The following is a 20,993-nucleotide window of genomic DNA, read 5'->3' on the forward strand; positions in this document are numbered from 1 at the left end:
AAACGTTAAATTCTGTATATAAACAAAACTAAAACGTAACCGAAGATTTTACGTTAATTAAAATAAATATTCTGAGTTAAATTATATTTGATAGAGTATATCAGAATCAGAATCGTATCAGAATCAAATATATCATCATTTAATGATCAGAGTTTAGAGTTTGTTAAACTCTGATCAACAGAATATATCATAGATCAGATATATCATCATTTAATGCGGTCGGAATCAGAGTTTGTTAAAACGTAACTGAAAATTTTACATTAATTAAAATAAATATTAAGTATATTAGAGTTTGTGTGCAGGCGCTCGAAACACACAATAACATCATGGACAACCATATGTCTTAATAGTTGTACACTACACTTGCACATGATATTATATAAAGTACACAACCTCTTAATATATTATCAATGTGGGATAAATCCACATAACCCTTTTCAAATTATAAATTTCATCTCAATTTTTATATGAATTATACTAAGAAAATAACTTTGATCTAAACATGAAAATTTAAATTTTTGATACAAAAAACAACCTCCAACAATTAATTTTAGATAATTTCATCAAGAGCACATGTAAAATTTTTAAAGTGGTTTGAACCTTACCATTTTCTAACATATTGCATAACCCTGGATCCTAACCGATTGGATATAATGAGCCCGAAATTAATCGTCGTGAACCAATCCGTAACGGGAAAAATATATAAATAAATTGGGATAGGGATGTATAATAAGTTAACGGAAACATTCCGATTCGGGAAGAAACAGGAAAATGCAAGAGTAAAGATAGGACTTGGGTCAGTGTCTATAAAACTTTGAAGATATGCAACAAATTTTTAGTACTAATTTATTGTTTTGAGGAAACCACATGGTCCGGTCTCCATAATACTTTGAAGAAATGCAACAGGCGTGGCATGATTAATACTAATTAATAGTACTAATTATGTTTATTTTAAGGAGCCGTCTTACCACAAGAGTCATGCAAGATCACTTCTTTGGTTGTTAAGTCTATATCTATATATAGAACCAGACATGTTGTCATGTTGTTAAGCTGAATTTACATTGCCTGTAAAGCACAACAATTGTTTTCTCAAGTTTTTTGATAAAATGGTGAAAAGCAAGATCTTGATTGTAGGAGGAACAGGGTACTTGGGAAAAAGATTGGTTAAGGCTAGTTTAGAACAAGGTCATGACACATATGTTCTTCATCGCCCTGAGATCGGTGTTGATATCGAAAAGATACAGTTGTTGTTGTCTTTTAAGGCTCAGGGAGCTCACCTTGTTTCCGGCTCGTTCGATAACCATCAAAGCCTGGTGAATGCTGTTAAACTGGTGGATGTTGTGATCTGTGCTATATCTGGTGTCCATATTCGAAGCCATCAAATTTTGCTTCAGCTTAAGCTTGTTGATGCTATCAAAGAATCTGGGAATGTTAAGGTGAACACTTTGTATCTTTTAGTCAAAAATATTTCTTGGTTCATTTAAAATGTAACTGATATTCAGTACCAAAGTTCAATCATGAGATAGAAATCTTGCTCCATTCACTGCAGCATACCTCAAATTTTAGTGCATCACTTGCTGCAGACCTGGAAAATGAAATTGAAATTTTTGCTCAGAATTAAAAACGTCGTGCTTTTTAATTCTGATTTCTGATTATGCCTTCACAATCTCTGTCATGATTATTGATTAAATGCATTACTGCAGAAATTTTATCCGTCGGAGTTTGGGACAGATCCAGCAACAATGGAAAACTGTATTGAGCCAGGAAGAATTACTTTTGATGACAAATTAGTGGTGAGAAAAGCTATCGAAAATGCAGGCATACCCTATACTTACATCTCTGCCAATTGTTTTGCCGGATACTTTGTTGGTGGCCTTTATCAACCAGGCCACATTCTTCCGTCAAGAGATTCTGTTCTTTTGTTAGGAGATGGCAATCAGAAAGGTGCTTACTACCTCCCTTACCAAGTGACCATGCACCAACAATTTTACTTTTAAATTTAAGTTATTGAATAGTCGTAAAACCATTACACCATTCTTGATTCCTCGATCTCTTATTACTGAATATATAGTTGTCAAAACCAAGAATAAGGCTAATCTTACGCAGTCTAAATTCACAAAGACTGCTAACCGTCTTTAAGAATTGTTGATTCGGTGCTTATCATATTTTTTGGTATACCTTGTAGTGATATGTGTAGACGAGGATGATATATCCACATACACAATCAAGAGTGTGGATGATCTGCGAGCTCTGAACAAGAGTCTGTACATTAGGCCACCTCGAAACATACTGTCTCAAAACGAGGTGATTCAGTTGTGGGAAAAACATATTGGCAAGCAATTAACAAAATCTTCCATCTCGAAAGATGAGTTTCTAGCTATGAAGAAAGGTACACAATGCACTTTTACTGTATTGCATATTAGATAACCTCTGTATTTGTGTGTTCTGATTAATATCTTCTGTACATGTAGAACAAGATTATGCAGAGCAGGTGGGATTAACGCATTACTACCACGTCTGCTACGAAGGATGCTTGGCAAATTTTGAAGTTGCAGATGATGCGGAGATGTCCAAGCTCTACCCTGAAGTCAATTACATAACAGTAGATGATTATCTCAAACGATATATCTAATTATGTCCTTGCAAGTTTTCCTGGCTTATCTTTGAAATAAATGTGCAATTATTTGTGTGTTCCTGTGGATCGCAAGAAATAAATTGGTATTGGTTGATTTGGAATTCCCCCTCTCCTCTTAACCGGTATTCGGCCGATTAATTGATTAATGGGAGCGGGTCAAAGTACGATTTTTTGAAAAATCGGTCAAAAGTCGGTCGAATCAGGTCAAAAATCGGCCGAATCGGTCAAAGTTTGAAATTAATAAAAAAATATTTTTAAAAAATAAAGTTTTTTTTAAAATAATCATTAACATTTAACATTTAATAATTAATATTAAAAATAATATATTAACATATTGACTCTTTTACACACAGAAAGAATCGTATATTCTTATATTCCTAAATCCTATATACAAATCCCAAATGAATTATTCTCAAATCTCAATACCCAACTTGCTTGCTCGATAGATTCACAATTTTGAGTTATTCTAAATTTATTCAATAATTATCACTTATGTTATGGATAAAAAGCTAAGGTTATTATTTGCTGTATTTATTACTAAGATTCGGGAGCTCAAGGCCTTTAATGGCTGCTCTCGTGTTTCGTGACTCAATCTGCCTTTACGAGATGCCTACGTATCTCTGTGAATTAGAGAATCAAGCCAAAAAACGTAGTTCTGATTTGTGGGGTGAGGCCCCTTATATAGATGTGGGAGTCCTTGAATTGGACTTGGTATAGGAGACTTGGTGGACAAGCCTCTGAATTAGGATAGACTTAGGAGTCCTAGGAAGTAGGAAGCTGATTCCTTATCCTTTTAGGTCCCCTTGAGACTAATCTATAAGGATTTATATCCTTATCGGGACTCTTCTCAATAGCTGATTTTTCCCTTATTAATTAATTACGAAATTAATTAATAATCAGGGCTTTTGGGCCTTTTTTATTCCACCAGGCCTGATCTGGTCCATCAGGCTTAACCTTTCTGGTCTGAATATTATACATCTTATTATTGGGCCTAGCAGCCCATTAATTATAAAATCAGGACTTATTTATCCCTATCATTTGCCCCCCAACTTTTGGGAAACATTGATTAGGTTTCGCGGAAGTTAAATCTATTCGTCCCCTTATAGGGTTTTGTTTTGCGTAAAGTGTGGAGCGACCTACACATTTACAATGAATCTTCCTTTTATTCAGAAATTATCTTAATTTCCAGGAATTTTTCCCTAATTTTCTGGGATTTTCCCTAATTTTCTGGGATTTATCCTTAATTTCTGGATTTTTCCCTTAATTTTATGGGATTTATCCTTAATTTCTGGATTTTTCCCTTAATTTCTGGAATTTATCCTTTATTTCTGAAAATATTAACATTTTTCAGAAAATATTTAAGGAATTTTTCCTATTTTCCTGGATTTTTCCCTAATTTCTAGGATTTATCCTTTAATTTTCTGGATTTATTCCTTATTTCTGAAAATATTAACATTTTTCAGAAATTATTTAAGGAATTTCCTTATTTTTCTGGATCTTTTCCCTAATTTCTGGGATTTATCATTTAATTTTCTGGATTTATTCCTTATTTCTGAAAATATTAACATTTTTCATAAAATATTTAAGGAATTTCCTTATTTTTCTGTAATTTTTCAGATTTTTTTTTTTATATATAAAAATTTCGACCAGGATCCTGGTCGAATTAGCCTCTACTGTGCCTTGGTCGAAGGCTTTTCGAGGAGGATGCTTTCGGTCAGGAGTCCTGGTCGAATTTCGGCCAGGATTTTTCCTCCCTTCTTTTCTTTTTTTTTTATTATTTCGACCAGGAATTTTCGATCAGGACTTGCTTCCTTCGGCCAAGATTCTATTTCGATCAGGATTTTCGGTCAGGATCTCTACTTTTGACCGAATTATCCCCTTTTTGATTGCCCAGGTCGACATTAATTCGGGCTCGAGGATTTCGATCAGGAATCTTTCACAATTTTTGGTAGAATTGGTCCTGGTTCCGGTCGAATTAAGGCCATTTTTTACCTCTGATCGACAGGTTTTCGACCTCAAGCCATTCGACCAGGATTTCTTTATGTTTTCTGGTCGAATGGGTCAGGAATTTATTTTATTATTATTTTTTGTACCTACTTGGATTTAGGCTCTGAATGCTTGGCTAAAACCTGGGCCCGTTGTAACTGGGCTTATTTTCTTATTGGGCCTACCCTTAATTCTGGGTTATAATTAGAAAAACCTTGGGCCCATTTTTCTTGGTCCAACTAGGCTTTGCAATTGGCCCATTGTAACTGGGCTCCCTTTCCACTCCTTTTTTCTTAAACACCATTAGGGCCTCAAACAGGGCTTTTTAAAACACTTGGGCCTTTAGCTGGGCTTAATTTTTTCTAAAATTGGGCCCTTTTTCTAAACTGGCCTTTTTCTTTTTTTTTCTAAACTCAAATTTCAAATTCTTCTGGGGGTTTTCTGGATCATTCCAGATTCTTCAAAACAAAAATCAAGTTTTCTTCTGATTTTTGCTAGAATTCTCTTGAATTTTCCAGGAATTTCCTGGATAATTCCAGAACCTTCCAATTTTTGGGCCCAAATGGGCTTTTTAAGGCCCATTATCCATTTTTCCTTCCTATATATAGGTGGGGGGAGTGTGCATTCACTTCACACTCTTCACTCTTCACTTTTCCTTTCATCTCAAACTTTCTAACCTTCTCCTCTCTCAAATCTCCTCTTTTAGCTTTCCAGGCCTTTTCTAGCTTTACTAAATGGCTGACAAGAGTTCCGAGAGGGCGGCCAAGATAGCCTCGGCTTCAAAACGAGGTAAGGATATCGAGATCCGTTCTTCGTATATGTCTTAAATCGATATGATTAACACTAGGGGGGATGAATATCCCTCCACTGCACATCTCGATTCTTTTAATCATTGTAATACTTGGCACAACATAGATTTTAATAAACTAAATGCTCGCTATAACGTCCTTCCTCCTCTTAGATTAGTTCCAGTCTCTGGTAGTGACCGTACTTGCCACTGGAGACCCGACACTCTCTTCATTTACACAGATGCCCTTAATGCTGGGCTTAGGTTTCCTTTCCATCCTTTTATTCCTCATCTTTTGGCTGATCTACAAATTAATCCGTGTCAGCTTCCTCCAAACGCCTGGAGGAATATTCTATGTTTTATGGTTTGTTGTCTTAGGGAGGGCTTTCCTTTTTCTGTAGCCGTTTTTAGGAAGGTCTTTCAGTGTTATAATAGTTCTTCCAATATCTGTGGCTGGGTCTATGTCAAGCAAAGGCCCAAAAGCAAACATATCTTTAACAGCGCCTCTATTCCTGATAATAATCAAAATTGGAGGAATAGTTTCGTTGGGTTACGTTGGGAGAATGGTGACTGGGGCACACTTTTTTGATCTTCCTTCGGGAAGGTCAGTGATGGTAGCCTCAAATCCATTCACTTAACTCCTGAAGAAACTATTATTTATAATGGGCTTACTCAGGATGATGGCACCACCACCAGCTGGACTCTCTTAGAGGAGTTTTCCCTGATTCATGTGGGACTATCCTCTGTTTCTCAACAGGGTATTTTTCTTCCCTTCTCAATTTTACTTCATTTCATGCATTATTAACATCACTTATTTTGTCCTTTGCTTTGTTTCAGCTGCTAAGGAGATTAACGAGGACAATGTTCCTTTGGTTGAGGAAACAGCTAGGATGAAGAAAGCTCGGCTCGCAGGCCTAGACACCCGGGGAAAGGCCACGGAGCCTATCTTTTTGAAGAAGCACAAAGAGCCTATAGGGGAGGCTTCAACTGAAGGAGCTGGAGGCCATGGTGCTCCTATCACTGCTGCTGCCCCTACTGCTGCTGCCACAGGCGCCTTTCAGCCTCTCTGGGGATTCCGCCGAGGGGACACCGTAGTTGGTTCCACGAAACATGCTTGGGATTGGTCCTACCATAGCGTGACTCCCAAGGATTTTACTGATGTGGTGGCCACCCCTGATCTTGAGAGGATTAAGCTCATGGGAGCTCAGTCTCTGGCTTCGGTATGCCTTCTCTTTTTTGAACTTATTTTTCATTCTTGTAGCATTTTCTTGCCTTATACTTTGTTAATTGCTTTGTTCCAGTCTAACGCCTACTTTCAAGGCGCTGTGAGGCAAGCCGAATCGTGGAAGCGGGCTTCTGATAAGGCCGATAATGCCCTCAGGAGGCAACAGAAGAAGTATGCTACCCTGGAGAAGAAGCTCAAGCGCAAGGAGGAAGAACTCGGAGAGTCTAACGCCGAGCTGGTGGTACTTCGGGCGGAGAAGGATAAAGCTATAGACAACTATCTGGACTCGGAGGAGTTTGCCCAATCCATGAGGATTAGGGATGATTCAGTCTTTCCCGGGTTTTTTAGGACTGGTTGGGACACGGCCCTTGGGACCGTGAACGAGGCTTGTCCTGATATTAACCCGGCGGACTACATCTGCCCTGATGACGAGGCTTTGCTACAGAGGTTTCGTACCCGAGTAGTTGTCTCGGACCATGTTCCTCAGGATCCACTCCTTCCTCCTCCCGAGTCTTCTTCCAGACCTGCTGAGGACGACAGCTCTTCCTCCTCCTCCGAGACGACAGAGACATCCAGCGAGAGTGGAGAGGATGATAATATGGATGCCGAGGGTACTTCAGCTCCTTAGAGCTTTTTCAGCCCTGCATGGCTTTCTGTTTTTTATCCTATTTTCGAGACTTTATTTATCGAATTTTTGTAATATCTATCAGATCTATTTCATTTATCACCTTCTATGCTTGCATCCATGCATTTGACTTTTATTTGTTAGGCCACAAACATACTTTGAAGAACTCATGAATTTTGTAAAATTGTCTGGGATTCGTCCCTTACACAAGTAATAATAAACTTCGTAATAAAACTAAAACATATAAATCCTAAGCAAGCAAAGCTTCAAGGTGCTTTTCAACCTACTCGCCATCCTGACGAGTGAGAATCGTATCTGGCTGCCCTACACATAGTAAACCTTCAGGTTTTGTGCATGCCAAGTTCTCGGGACTTCAAATCCATCCATAGTCTCTAGCTTGTAGGTTCCTCTACCTTGAACACTCTTGACTCTGTACGGCCCTTCCCAATTCGGGGCAAGCTTCCCTTTTTGTCCTACACCAGATGCTTCTATCTTCCTCAAGACTAGATCGCCTTGTTTAAAAAACCTTTCTGTAACCCTTAGGTTGTAGTAAAATGAAGCCTTTTTCTGATATTCTACTATCTTTGCATGTGCCTTATCTCGCACTTCATCGATCAGATCCAGGGCTAACCTCTGCCCTTCCTCATTTTCTTCTGCGTTGAAAGCCTGAATCCTTGGAGAGGAATGTGATATCTCCACGGGAACTACTGCTTCTGCCCCATATGCCAACATGAAAGGAGTTGCTCCTGTCGTGACTCTACAGGTAGCCCTATAGGCCCATAATATGGGAAGTATCTCATCCACCCAATTATTTCTTGACTTCTCGATCCTCTTCTTTAGTCCATCCAGGATTATCCGATTTGCTACCTCTGCTTGCCCATTGGCTTGCGGGTGAGCCACAGAGGTGAATCGTAATTCAATTTCATTTTCTTCACAATACTTCTTGAATTCCTCATTGTTGAATTGTGCTCCATTGTCAGTGACGAGGATACGGGGAATTCCATATCGGCACATAATGTTTTCTCACAGGAATTGTGCAACCTGCTTAGTAGTGATTTTGGCCAAAGGTTTGGCTTCGATCCACTTGGTGAAATAATCAATGGCTACAATCAGAAATTTCCTTTGTGCCGTGGCCATAGGAAAAGGCCCTAGAATATCCATCCCCCACATGGCAAAGGGAATAGGCGAGTTGATAGAGGTCAGCATCTCGGGGGGTTGTCTAACAACTGGTGCATGCTTTTAACAGCGATCACACTTCTTCACATATTCTTTGGCATCAGCCATCATTTCTGGCCAATAGAAGCCTAAACGGGTATCTTATGAGCCAAGGCCCTGCCCCCCAAGTGCTGCCCACAAATACCTTCATGTACTTTCTCAAGAGCCAAGCGTGCCTCGTCGGGCCTGAGACACCTCAAGTAAGGAACCACGAAAGATCTCTTATACAGAATTCCATCTATCAAGGAGTACCTTAGTGCTCGAATAGTTAACTTCCGTGCCTCAGTTGTATCACTTGGCAACCAACCGGTCTGAATGTGAGCCTTGATGGGATCAATCCATGACGTCCCCAAGCCTATGGGAGCCACAAGCTTAACATATATGCTCCGTGTCTTCAAAACACGGAAGTACACACTTCCTGAACATTCTTCAATCTCAGACGAAGCGAACTTTGATAGCGCATCTGCTTTAGCATTTTCTTCCCTTGGAATGTGTTCAACATGGCATTCATTAAATTGGATCATCACAGCCCTTACTAGGTGAACATACTTAGCCATCGTATCATTCCTTGCCTCAAATTCTCCCTTTACCTGGGATATGATCAGTTTCGAGTCTCCACGGACCTTTAAGTTTTTGACTCTAAGTGTCCCAGCTAGACCAAGGCCAGCAATCAGGGCTTCATACTCTGCTTCATTATTTGTGGTTGGGAAGTCTAGCTTCATAGCATACTCAATTAGGAATCCATCAGGGCTTTGCAAAACCAACCCTGCTCCACTGGAATTTGTTTTTGATGCTCCATCAAAATAGAGAACCCAATATTCTTTCTCCTTGTCCCCATTGTCGACTCCCTTGTCTTGAGGTATGGTATCTTCCTGCCCCCCGACTTCTTGGTTGGGTATGGTACATTCCACCACGAAGTCAGCTAGTGCCTGGGCTTTTATGGCCGTACGTGGCTTATACTTGAGATCGAACTCTCCCAACTCTATTACCCACTTAATCAGTCTCCCACTTGCCTTAGGACTGTGAATGATGTTTCTCAGCGGCTGATTTGTTAGCACTTCAATCTGGTGAGCTTGAAAATAAGGACGCAGCTTTCTTGAAGCCATTACCAAGGCTAAAGCGAATTTCTCAATAGTTGAATAATTCAACTCTGCACCATGCAAGATTTTGCTGACATAGTATACGAGTTTCTGGACTTTCAGTTCCTCCTTAACCAACACCGCGCTTAAGGCGCTTTCTGAAACAGCCAAGTACAAGAATAAAACTTCACTCAGAACTGGCTTGGCCAACAACGGGGCCTAGCCCATATACTTCTTTAACTCTTCAAATGCCTTCTGATTTTCCTCACTCCATACAAAGTCTTTAATGTTCTTTAATGACTTGAAGAATGACAAGCACTTGTCTCCTGACTTGGAGATGAATCGTCCTAGCGCAGCAACCCTTCCTGTGAGTTTCTGAACATCCTTGACAGTTTTTGGGGGTTCCATGTCCAGGATTGCCTTTATTTTATCGGGGTTAGCCTCAATTCCCCTCTTTGAGACCATCAATCCCAAGAATTTTCCAGATCCTACTCCGAAAGCACACTTCGTAGGATTCAACATCATCTTGTGGTACCTCAGGACCTCAAAAGCTTCCCTCAAATGGGTTATATGATCAGTCTTTACTAGACTCTTGACTAGCATGTCATCAACATAGACTTCCATAGTCTTCCCAATAAGATCCTTAAAAAATTTATTCACCAACCTCTGATAGGTGGCTCCTGCATTCTTGAGACCAAACGCCATAACAAGATAACAATAAACACCAAAGTCAGTGATAAATGATACCTGTGGAATGTCATTCTTATGCATTTTGATCTGATTGTATCCGCTAAATCCATCCATGAAACTCAGCATCTCATGCCCAGCAGTGGCATCAATCAAAGTATCAATTCTCGACAACGGAAAACAGTCTTTGGGGCATACATCATTCAGATCAGTGAAGTCTATACACATCCTCCACTTTCCATTAGCCTTCTTCACCATTACAGGGTTGGCTAGCCACTCCGGAAATTGGATCTCCACAATGAAACCAGCTTCTAAGAGCTTTTCTACTTCCTGTTTTATAGCCTCTTGTCTTTCCGGGGCAAAATTTTTTTTCTTTTGTTTCACTGTCTTCCGGCTTGGATCCACGTTTAGCTTGTGAGTAATTAACTCCGGGTCTATGCCTGGCATATCAGCTGCTGACCATGCAAACACATCACTATTTTCTTGTAAAAATTTCACTAACTTCCCTCTAAGAGGCTCCTCTAATGTGGCTCCAATGAAAGTCATCCTCTCAGGATTCTCGGGGTCTAAAGGAACCGAAACCAATTCTTCTGCTGGCCTTCCTCTATTCTCATCATTTTCTCGAACATCCATATCTTCAATAGGAAGAACCTGCCCCCCGACTCCATCTGCCCTCAAAGAGGCTACATAACAGCTTCTAGCCATTTTTTGATCTCCTCTCTCTTCTCCAATCCCATTTCGGGTGGGAAACTTCATGACTGAATGGTAGGAAGAGGGGACTGTCTTGAAGGCATGTATCCTTGTTCTCCCCATGATAGCATTATAAGTTGAACTAGCCTTTACCACCACGAAATCCAGCATCTGCGTTGCTTGCCTTGGCTCCGTACCTATGGTGGTTGGCAATTTAATTATCCCTTCCACAGGACATTCTACTCCAGCAAATCCATATATCGGCATGTCGGTTGGTGTCAACTGGGAGTCGTTATACCCCATCCTTAGAAAGGTGTCATGGAGCAAGATATCCACAGAAGCACCATTATCCACAAGGACCCTCTTAACCGGGCTATTTCCTATTATCGGTGTTATGACCAGCGGGTCGTCATGGGGAAACTTCACACCCTCTAGGTCGGAATCATCAAAAGCCAATGTTACTTCTGTCCTGGCCCTCTTCGGGGCTTCTCCAACAATATGCATAACCTCTCTAGTATATGCCTTTCTGGAATTTTTGGACAATCCAGCAGCAGTTGGACCTCCAAAGATCGTGTTTATCACAGGCCCTCGAGGTCTCGGCCCTCCATAAATGGTGTTTATAACTGGTCCTCTAGGTTGGGGATTCCGCCCCTGATCATCTTGGTCCCTCCTACGATCTTCAAAGTTCTTCCTTCCATTATTATTTCTGTCTCCTCCATCTCCAGTATACTTGTTCAATCTTCCTTTTCGAATCAAAAACTCAATTTCATCTTTCAACTGCCTACACTCATCGGTGTTATGGCCAACATCTTTGTGAAACCTGCAATACTTGCCCTTATCTAACTTGGCGGGATCAGCCTTCAAGGGCTTAGGCCAGCGAATATCTCTGTCTTTCTCAATCTCCATCAAAATCTGACTTCTGGGAGCATTCAACTTAGCGTATTCAGTGAACTTTTGCCCAGGTCTTCCCTTCTTGGGGGTTGAATCAGGGTTTTGTTCGGTTCTAGGATATTTGTCCTTAGCGACATACTCCAAATCAGTTTTTCGTTTCTTGCCTCCAGTGGCCTCATTACTTACTACGGTCTTCCTCATGCTTTCTTCAACCTTGATATACTTCCCTGCTCTCTCTTGGAGTTGCAACATGTTTTCTGGGGGACGTTTGGCCAAGGACATCTTGAAAAACTCATCCCTAGTTCCTTGTTGCAGTGCTATCATGGCTACCTTATCATCAAGGTCTGGGACTTTTAAAGCCTCCTTTGTAAAACGATTCAGGTAGTCTCTCAAAGATTCCTTTTCTCCTTGCACAATACTCATGAGAGATGCTGAACTTTTCTCATGGACTCTCCCACTGATGAACTGCTTAATGAAAGCCTGACTTAACTCCCGGAACGATCCTATAGAGTTTGGGGGCAAGCGACTATACCATCTTTGAGCCATACCCGACAGGGTTTGAGGGAAGGCCCGACACTTTATAGCATCATTCACGGGTTGCAGCAGCAGTGCATTAGAGAATGTCCTAACATGATTTGCGGGGTCTCCCGTGCCATCATAGGCTTTGATAGTGGGCATCTTGAATTTTCTTGAGATATGAGCATTCATTATCTCTTCTGTGAAGGGTGGAGTTGGATCGTCAGGATCTCCAAGGGGAAGGAGATTGCTTGGATCAGTTCTTGGGACAGCAGCCCTTCTTCTTACCGGACCATCCAGGTCTATGATAGGAGGAGGATTTTTCCCCCTAGGAGGTATGTGGGGTCTGGTGGCCTGGTGAGCCTCCAAATCACGCCTCAGCCTTTGGATTTCAGCCTCATGAGCCCTGATCCTTTCCTGCACTACTTGGGGATTCGCCCCTGGGGTGCTTTGGGGGCGTTGCCTTCCATCGGCCATTGGCTCTTTTCCAGGACGCCTCCTTCTCGGGGCCACTTCATCATCCGAAGATTCGGAGTCTCTCTCAGTGTATGGACCAGAAAATTCCCGATCCTCAGGGATAGGACCCAAACCTCGTATATAGGGGGGCGACCGCCCTCGTGCTTCGCTTCACCCAGCATATCCGCTTCCTCCAACCTCAGGGTGAATGGGCATCCCATAAGGGGGGTTAGTAGTAACAATAGTTGAATATTCATACCCAACAGGTCGAGAATTTACAGGTATATGTATTTGTTGAACTTGAGGATTCGTACCTTGAATCGGGGGAGTTGTCCCTTGTAGCTGGGGTTGAGTTGCCCCTGTCTGGGCTTCCTCCTGAGTAGATGCATAAGTTGAATGGGGAGGAACCTCCACGGTTGATGAAATCACCTGGGTTGTCTCTGATGGTGTTCCTTCCTCTATAGCTCCAATTGTTCTCCGTGTTCTCGCCATGGTTGTTGTTGTTTTCCCACAGACGGCGCCAAATGTTATGGATAAAAAGCTAAGATTATTATTTGCTGTATTTATTACTAAGATTCGGGAGCTCAAGGTCTTTAATGGCTGCTCTCGTGTTTCGTGACTCAATCTGCCTTTACGAGATGCCTACGTATCTCTGTGAATTAGAGAATCAAGCCAAAAAATGTAGTTCTGATTTGTGGGGTGAGGCCCCTTATATAGATGTGGGAGTCCTTGAATTGGACTTGGTATAGGAGACTTGGTGGACAAGCCTCTGAATTAGGATAGACTTAGGAGTCCTAGGAAGTAGGAAGCTGATTCCTTATCCTTTTAGGTCCCCTTGAGGCTAATCTATAAGGATTTATATCCTTATCGGGACTCTTCTCAATAGCTGATTTTTCCCTTATTAATTAATTACGAAATTAATTAATAATCAGGGCTTTTGGGCCTTTTTTATTCCACCAGGCCTGATCTGGTCCATCAGGCTTAACCTTTATGGTCTGAATATTATACATCTTATTATTGGGCCTAGCAGCCCATTAATTATAAAATCAGGACTTATTTATCCCTATCAACTTAAATATCAAGTAGGTAGTAATTTAAAATCTTAAGATTTGAATTTGTACGTAGTAATTTCTAATTATCAAGTAATATTAGTGAGTAGTCAGTAATAATTAATTAGTATAAATTACTTAAAATCAATTATGGACTCGTGATAGGAGTTTTTTTTATAAATCTTACTATTAAAACACCAATACTGAATTAATGATATGTGGTTTCATTTTTGTAAATCTTATAAAAGGTTAATGACATTTAAATAGAATTATTTTTTGTTATTTATTAAATAATTTTTTTACGATTAATGCTCTGATTAATCAATCCGATTAATCACTGATTATCCGATTAATCACTGAAAAGTCTTTCCACCGAACAATTATGATTCCCGCTTTTTAGAACACTGCTCTTAACACAAAAATAATCACTACAAAACATTTGTATTTTATTTAGTTCATCAAAATAATTATGACGAAAAAAAATATTATAAAGGCCTCAAATGTCACTTTTTTGAGTCAAATGTTACTCGATGTCAATTTCTGAAAAGTTGGCCCCAAATGTCATTTCAAAACGGGGGTGCATGTTCCGTTTTGAAAAAGTGTTAAAAACGCAATTGCGTCTTCAGTTTAACATTTTTTAAAAAAATTTTAAAGAGCCAAAACGCAAGTGGAAGTTGTGTTATTTCTTTACCCTTTTTTTTGAAATACAAAACGCAACTTAGGATATTGTTTTGAGGTGCTAAACATAAGATTGAAGTTCCGTTTTTTTATTCTCAAAAACTAAAAACGATATTTAAGATCATGTTTTGGCAAAAAAAAACAAAACAAAAAAAAACAAAAAAGACAAAAACGCAAAACCAATTTGCGTTATCTTCAAAAACTAACTTTCAGGTTGCATTTTGCCCCACCTTAACATTAATTGAAGTTGCGTGAACACATAATTCCGTTTTTCATTAAAAAATAAAAACATGACACGAAACTCCGTTTTGGAGTAATATTTGGAGCCATTTTTTTTCAAAGTGACATTAAGGCCCATTTATCTTCAAATTGTAACATTTGGGGGCAAACACCCAAAAAAAATACTTAGTTGTTTAAGATCATGAGACAAAAATGTAGTTGTAAAGGTGGCCCTGAAAATTTAATCTTTATCTGGAGACGATCAAGGCTCCTCCCTCAGCATCGGAAAAAAATACAAGTAGAGTTGTTGGCACAAAGCAAGCTTGGAGTTATAAGCCAGTGTACACATACAATTCATTAATCAATTTCATTATAATAATCCTAGTGGTTACTTGGCTCCTGAATAAGTGGAGGGGCTATTCTCCATTAAATCTCATGTCTTTAGTTTTGTGTTATTAGAGCAAGTCCAACCGCCTTTTAATAAATTTCTTATAAATATTATAAAATATTAACTTTTAGTGATTTAAAATATAGTTTTGAATTTCAACTCCAACAATATTCCTTATCTCTATTCCTTATTATTATAATAATAATAAATTTGAATGAGATATGAAAGGAAGAGAGAGAAAAAAAATGGAAAAAAAAAGCGAAATCAATTTTTAAAAATAAGATATGAGAGAAGTGTGTTAGTGATATAAGGAATCACTAAGACACTGTTGGAGTGCAATTTTATATCATCTTCCTTATATTTGGACTTAAGAGCATGTTTAAAGGAGCTATTGAACTTGCTCTTAGCCCCATAAATAGTGTGGTGGATATATATATTGTTTGGATCACCAGAAATTTTCTGGTCTTGGGACCTATAGATTGTAGTTCCCACCTTTGTTGGGTGCCGGGAAAGGGTGATTGCGGTTTCAAAAATTAGAGCACGTTCTCTGCTATAATCCCGAAACAAATGAGATCAAGAATATCGTCCATAATTTGCCTCTTGGAATACGTTGTTCTAGTTACTCTTTTCAAGAAGGATGCTTTGGTTGCACATCCAGGAGTGTTGGCCCCAAATATTACTTTATTTATTTAAATAACTTTTAATGTCAATTTCTGAATGAATAATTTGGTCCCAAATGTCACTCCAAAATGGAGTTTCGTATCATGTTTTTGTTTTTAATGAAAAACGGAGTTGCGTGTTTTATTTTCAATTTTTTTAAAAAAAATTGAAAACGTAAATTCAAATCATGTTTATGGGGGCAACACGTAATCTCAAGATGAGTTTTTTATATTAACTCATTTTGGATCTGCGTTTTGATTATTTTTTTTTTTGCATTTTGAGAAAAACTCGGTTAAAAACTGTGTTTTTACAAAAAACTCCGTTTGAAAACCCGTTTTTATATCCATAAACTCAAAACGAGACTGCGTTTTTTACCAAAACAATTTCTGAAATTACGTTTTCATCCAAAACACAGTTTGAAACCACGTTTTTAAACAAAAATACAAAACGAAACTACGTTTTTCTTTTATTTAAAAAAAATTATTATAGAAAAACTCAACACGAAACTGCGTTTTTCGTCTATTTTGAAAAATATAACCCGAATTCTCATTTTGAAGTAGTATTTGGGGCCAATAATTTAAAAAATGACACTGAGGGTCATCTGACCCCAAATAGAGACAAAAGGTAAGATGGGTGCATGAGAAGAAAAGAGTGGATTAAAAATCTGAAGACCCTGCGTCCAGGTTCGAGACCACCCTGTCAAAGCTTAACTTAATCACAGACTCATATTCAGATGTTGCTGGATTCACCTCAATTTTGGATACTTTGTACAGTTAAAAAACTCTATCAAATCCTCCCTGCTCGCAAAATTCCAGTTACTGAGAAATCTGACCATCAACTTAAGCCCATTATTCTCCATTTCTTCCTGCGGCAAATCTTCCTGCAGAGTGTAGACGCCCATTGAAATCTCTGTGCCTCTCCATTACCCAAATTTGCTTTTCGAATTCTTCTCTACTTCTACTACAAATTTATTAACAATTTTTTTAATTTACTCTCTTATCGTCAACTTTCATATAAAACTATTACGATAAATATAGTTAAGGATAAAAAAAATGCTATACATAGTGATAGTGTATGAACATCCTGGCTAGCACCCAACCCCGCTAGTTCGAGATAAGCTTAGTTGTAGAACCAAAACCCCCGACCCTGAACAAGCAAATGAAGAAAGTCAGGCTTAATTTGATAGCAGGGACCAAGCCCAACTCAAGAGCACGGTGACCTCCCAGCTAGAATCCGACCCAATCTTTTAGAGCCGGGCTCGAGGGGAGTCCTCAAGCACAAGGATACCCCACATCCCATCAAGAGAGGGCACGTGAACACGTGACAATGACAATGACAACTATCAACAACCAATAACTGAGACAAGCATGACACGTGTCAACACGCATTTGGTGCGTCCTAAAGATGGTCCTTAAAGATGGTCCTTACCTATACACGTGTATGTAATCTATCTGAAGCGTCCTCCGCCTCAACAGACGGCCCTAATGTAAAGCTACCAACCCCTAAACTCTAATTTTGGGCTATAAATACCTCAAGAGGAAAGGATTTAGGGGTTAGGCTCTCTTACACACTCATATACACACTGCCACCTTACTTTCCTCCGCTATTGTTTGGAGACACCCCACAACAGCCACACCTTAACCATCACAAACGGGTCAGGTGCGGCGTCCGAAGGAATAACCCCACACACCTGAGTTATCACATAATTTATCTTAGGTATGGGTATTCTTTTTTAGAAAAAGACTAATAAAATGAGATGATCGAACCAATTCGAAGATTAGTAATTCACAGAGGATCGCAAATGGAATTGCAATCTGGACTCCAAATAACCAGATTCACTGATTCAAACTTTAAAAATTAGCGCTTTATATATCTCACAAAAAAATGCTAGATATTTTAAATTGGATATCAAATTAGATATCAAAATTTATTCCAGATGATGTGATATTAATAACTTGGTAATTTGATATATTTTTATTGATAAAGATAATGTAACTACACAGATTCACTATAATTAATTATTTAATTACCAAAATCACTAAAGATTTGGGATCAATTTGGATAGTATAATACCTCTAGCGTTATATCACGCACCTATATATATCTATATTCTTTATTAATAAGTGAAACCATGTATAATTTGGTGTTAAAAGTAGAAAAATATCAAGATACTTGGTACCTGACATAAGTTGACTTCTATTCTCATCTCAATAAATTTTGTTTTTAACACAAATCGACTTCTATTTTTTGTAAATTTTATTTAATTTTTAGTTAGTATTCATCCAATCGTCTATTTACTTTATAAAATTAAAATATTTTTTAAACGATTTGTAAATTATATTAAATATATATTAAGTTACATTAAATTAAGTAAAATAACTTATATCTATTTTTAATTTTAGAAAAACTAAAAACTACTAACTAAAAAGTAAACTACTAACACGAATTGACTTATATTCTCTATAAACTTTATTTTCTATACTATTATTTTAAAAACAATTAAGTAATAGCAAATGACTTTAGTAACATTTATTAACTTTTAAACTAAAAAATATTGATTTAACGATTGTATCTGTTACTATCCATAACAATGTTTATTTACTTTAAATTAAAAAACATATTTTAACAATAATGTTAGGTCACACACACTATAAAAGGGGTTGAATACAGTGTTTACTACAATCAAATCGAATATAAGAACTCAAGTAACAGAACACAGATTTTATTCAACACAATAAACTCTGTTACAAATAACTGTTCTCTCTCAGTGATGAACAAATTATCACGAGAGCTGCTAGGGTTACAAAGAATAATGACTTCGATTGAGATAACACATATAGTGTAAACCCTATGTTGTGCTTATATACTACACAGTTACAAGATAATGTTCTAATTGATATCGAATATAATTCTGCTTCCTAAAATATCAATCAGTTATTTTTTCTTCCAAGTATTCTATTCTTCATAGAATTCTTTCTTCATGCATATTTCTTCTTGCGTTTTTCTTGATCTTCTTTCCTTTCAATCAGCCGCCTGCCTTATCTGAAAGTCTCCTTAAGTCCTGATATTATCTCCTGATAAATATCTCCTAATAACTTAAGTTCTAATAACTTAAGTTCTGATATCTTAAGTCCTGACTTCAGTATAAGTACTATTTTTCAGTTAAGTACTGATTTGTCCTGTTAAGTAAGATCTGAAAACTTAAACACAAATCATATTAGCCATGACATCACAAATATATCTAACAATCTCCCCCAACTTGTAAATTAGCATAATATACAAGTTCAACAGATATTTGATGATGTAAAAAATATTAAGTACAAATGCATGAGAATTTGACTAGATAACTACAACTTACCGTCCTTATAGCTTTACCATCCTCAAGGTCTGATAACAGCTTCAGTCTATATACACTTCAGAATTTAAGCAGTTGTAGATCTTTGACTTGACTTCAATTTATGATCTCTTTGATATCAGGAGTTGTTCTGAGATAATTCCTTAAAAGACTTCTCTCAGCATATTCAAGTTCATTAATCATCCTCCTTTTTGCATCTTTCAATTCAGCTGTATCTTCACCAGTTTGAAAAATAGCTGCTCTGAGATCATTTATCTTAGCTTTTCTTATCTCCTGATCTAGTCTGATCAGATATGCCTTGTCAGACTCTAGATTGAATTCCACAGCCTTATAACCCAGAAAAGTAGTTATAATCTTAGCAGTGTTAGGCTTCATTTCAACAATATCACCTTTGTGGTCTCTGTACTTAGGACAATATGTGTTATCAGACTTTACAGAGTAAAGCTTCTTCTGTTTTTGAATTTGTGACTTTAAATAACCTGCAACACTATCTGTTAATCTGTTTCTCACTTAAAGTAGGAATAGAACATGTTCCAGTTCTTCAAAATACTTCAGCGGAATAGCATTCTGCCTGATATGGTATACCCTTCCATCTATCATAAAATATAACAAGATATGTTCTTTCAATACAGAATGGTAAACCATTTGTACAGATTCAAGTCGATTCAATCTCTCGAGAGTTGCTCCTACTCATGGTTCAGTTAAGGAAGTTGGATCATTGGTAGTGTTGTGTACTCTTCTTTCATCAGAACTACCCAATCCAGATTTATCTCTTGCTTCCTTTCCTGTAACAACTCTTGCTTCAAAACCACTTGTTGCAGTCTTCAAAGGTTGAGTCTATTTAGCTTTGGTGAATCCTGGTAGGAGTATCTTTGAAGATTTAACATGAGCAATGTAAGAGGTTTCCTTTTCCTTATCTTCTGATATCAAGTCAACTTGAGCTATGTCAGAGGTTGCTTGCTTCACTGTCATATCAGAACTTACTACAACTTGACTCTGAACAACATGAGTCATGTCAGAGCTTGTTTGAGAAATCTTCTTTGTCATCAGAGTAAGACTAGCATCTTCTTCAGTTATTTCTTCATCCATGACTGGCATATAAACCTTTACAGGTTCATCAACTTTTTCTTTGCCCTTGGACCTTGGATCAATTTCCACTTGTGATTTGGCTTTGGTTGCCTCAGAATTTGTTCTTTCCTTTATCACAATACCCTTAGGCTTTGGAATTTTTTTTTCAACAACAGAAACTTTAGATTTTATCTTGACACTTTCTGCTTTGAGTCTAGCTTCTTCTTCCTTTAGACTCTCAAAGTCCATTCCTGGATTTTCTTTTAAGAAATAATTCCTTTAAAATTTCTTCATCAAGTTCCAGATGTTCACCAGAACTTATCCTTTTACCAGTATCAGAACTTATTCTTCTCCAAGTATCGGAACTTGTTCCTTGACTTGTAATTCTAGCTTTACTTGATGAAAATCCTTTGCTTTGACCTTGACCTCTACCCTTATCAGAGTTTCCCTGGTCATCATTTCCATCATCCTTTCCCTTCAGTGTCTGAATAGATTTGTATTTGGACTTAATCACTTTCTACCTCTTTTTGGCATCAGCAGGTAAAAGAAGAGAGACAAGCAATCCTACTGAGGATTGTATCTCATTGAGTTGAGTTTGCTAAGAAGCTTGATTCTTTAGAATTTCATCAATCTGAGTTTGTTGCTTCTCCTGAGTTTTCTCAATATAGGCAATTCTGTCAAAGGCTGGCTTGAAAAATCTGTTCTTTTCAAGTTTTATATTCATATCTTACTGGATCAAGGTTTCTTGAATTTTATTCACCTTGGCATGAGTTGTTGAGTTTTG

The 20,993-nt window shown here is 38.0% G+C and overlaps 1 protein-coding gene across 1 annotated transcript; it reads left to right on the plus strand.

Moving 5' to 3' along the window:
• The first annotated feature begins 867 nt into the window (after positions 1–867).
• On the plus strand, positions 868–2,736 carry LOC141672029 (bifunctional pinoresinol-lariciresinol reductase-like). Its single transcript, XM_074478513.1, has 4 exons — positions 868–1,436; positions 1,704–1,944; positions 2,186–2,389; positions 2,472–2,736. The coding sequence occupies exons 1-4, from the start codon at positions 1,107–1,109 to the stop codon at positions 2,630–2,632; spliced, it is 936 nt and encodes a 311-aa protein (XP_074334614.1). The 5' UTR covers positions 868–1,106; the 3' UTR covers positions 2,633–2,736.
• The last annotated feature ends 18,257 nt before the right edge of the window (positions 2,737–20,993 follow it).

Source organism: Apium graveolens, chromosome 7 (assembly GCF_009905375.1).
Source record: "Apium graveolens cultivar Ventura chromosome 7, ASM990537v1, whole genome shotgun sequence".
Taxonomy (NCBI): domain Eukaryota; kingdom Viridiplantae; phylum Streptophyta; class Magnoliopsida; order Apiales; family Apiaceae; genus Apium; species Apium graveolens.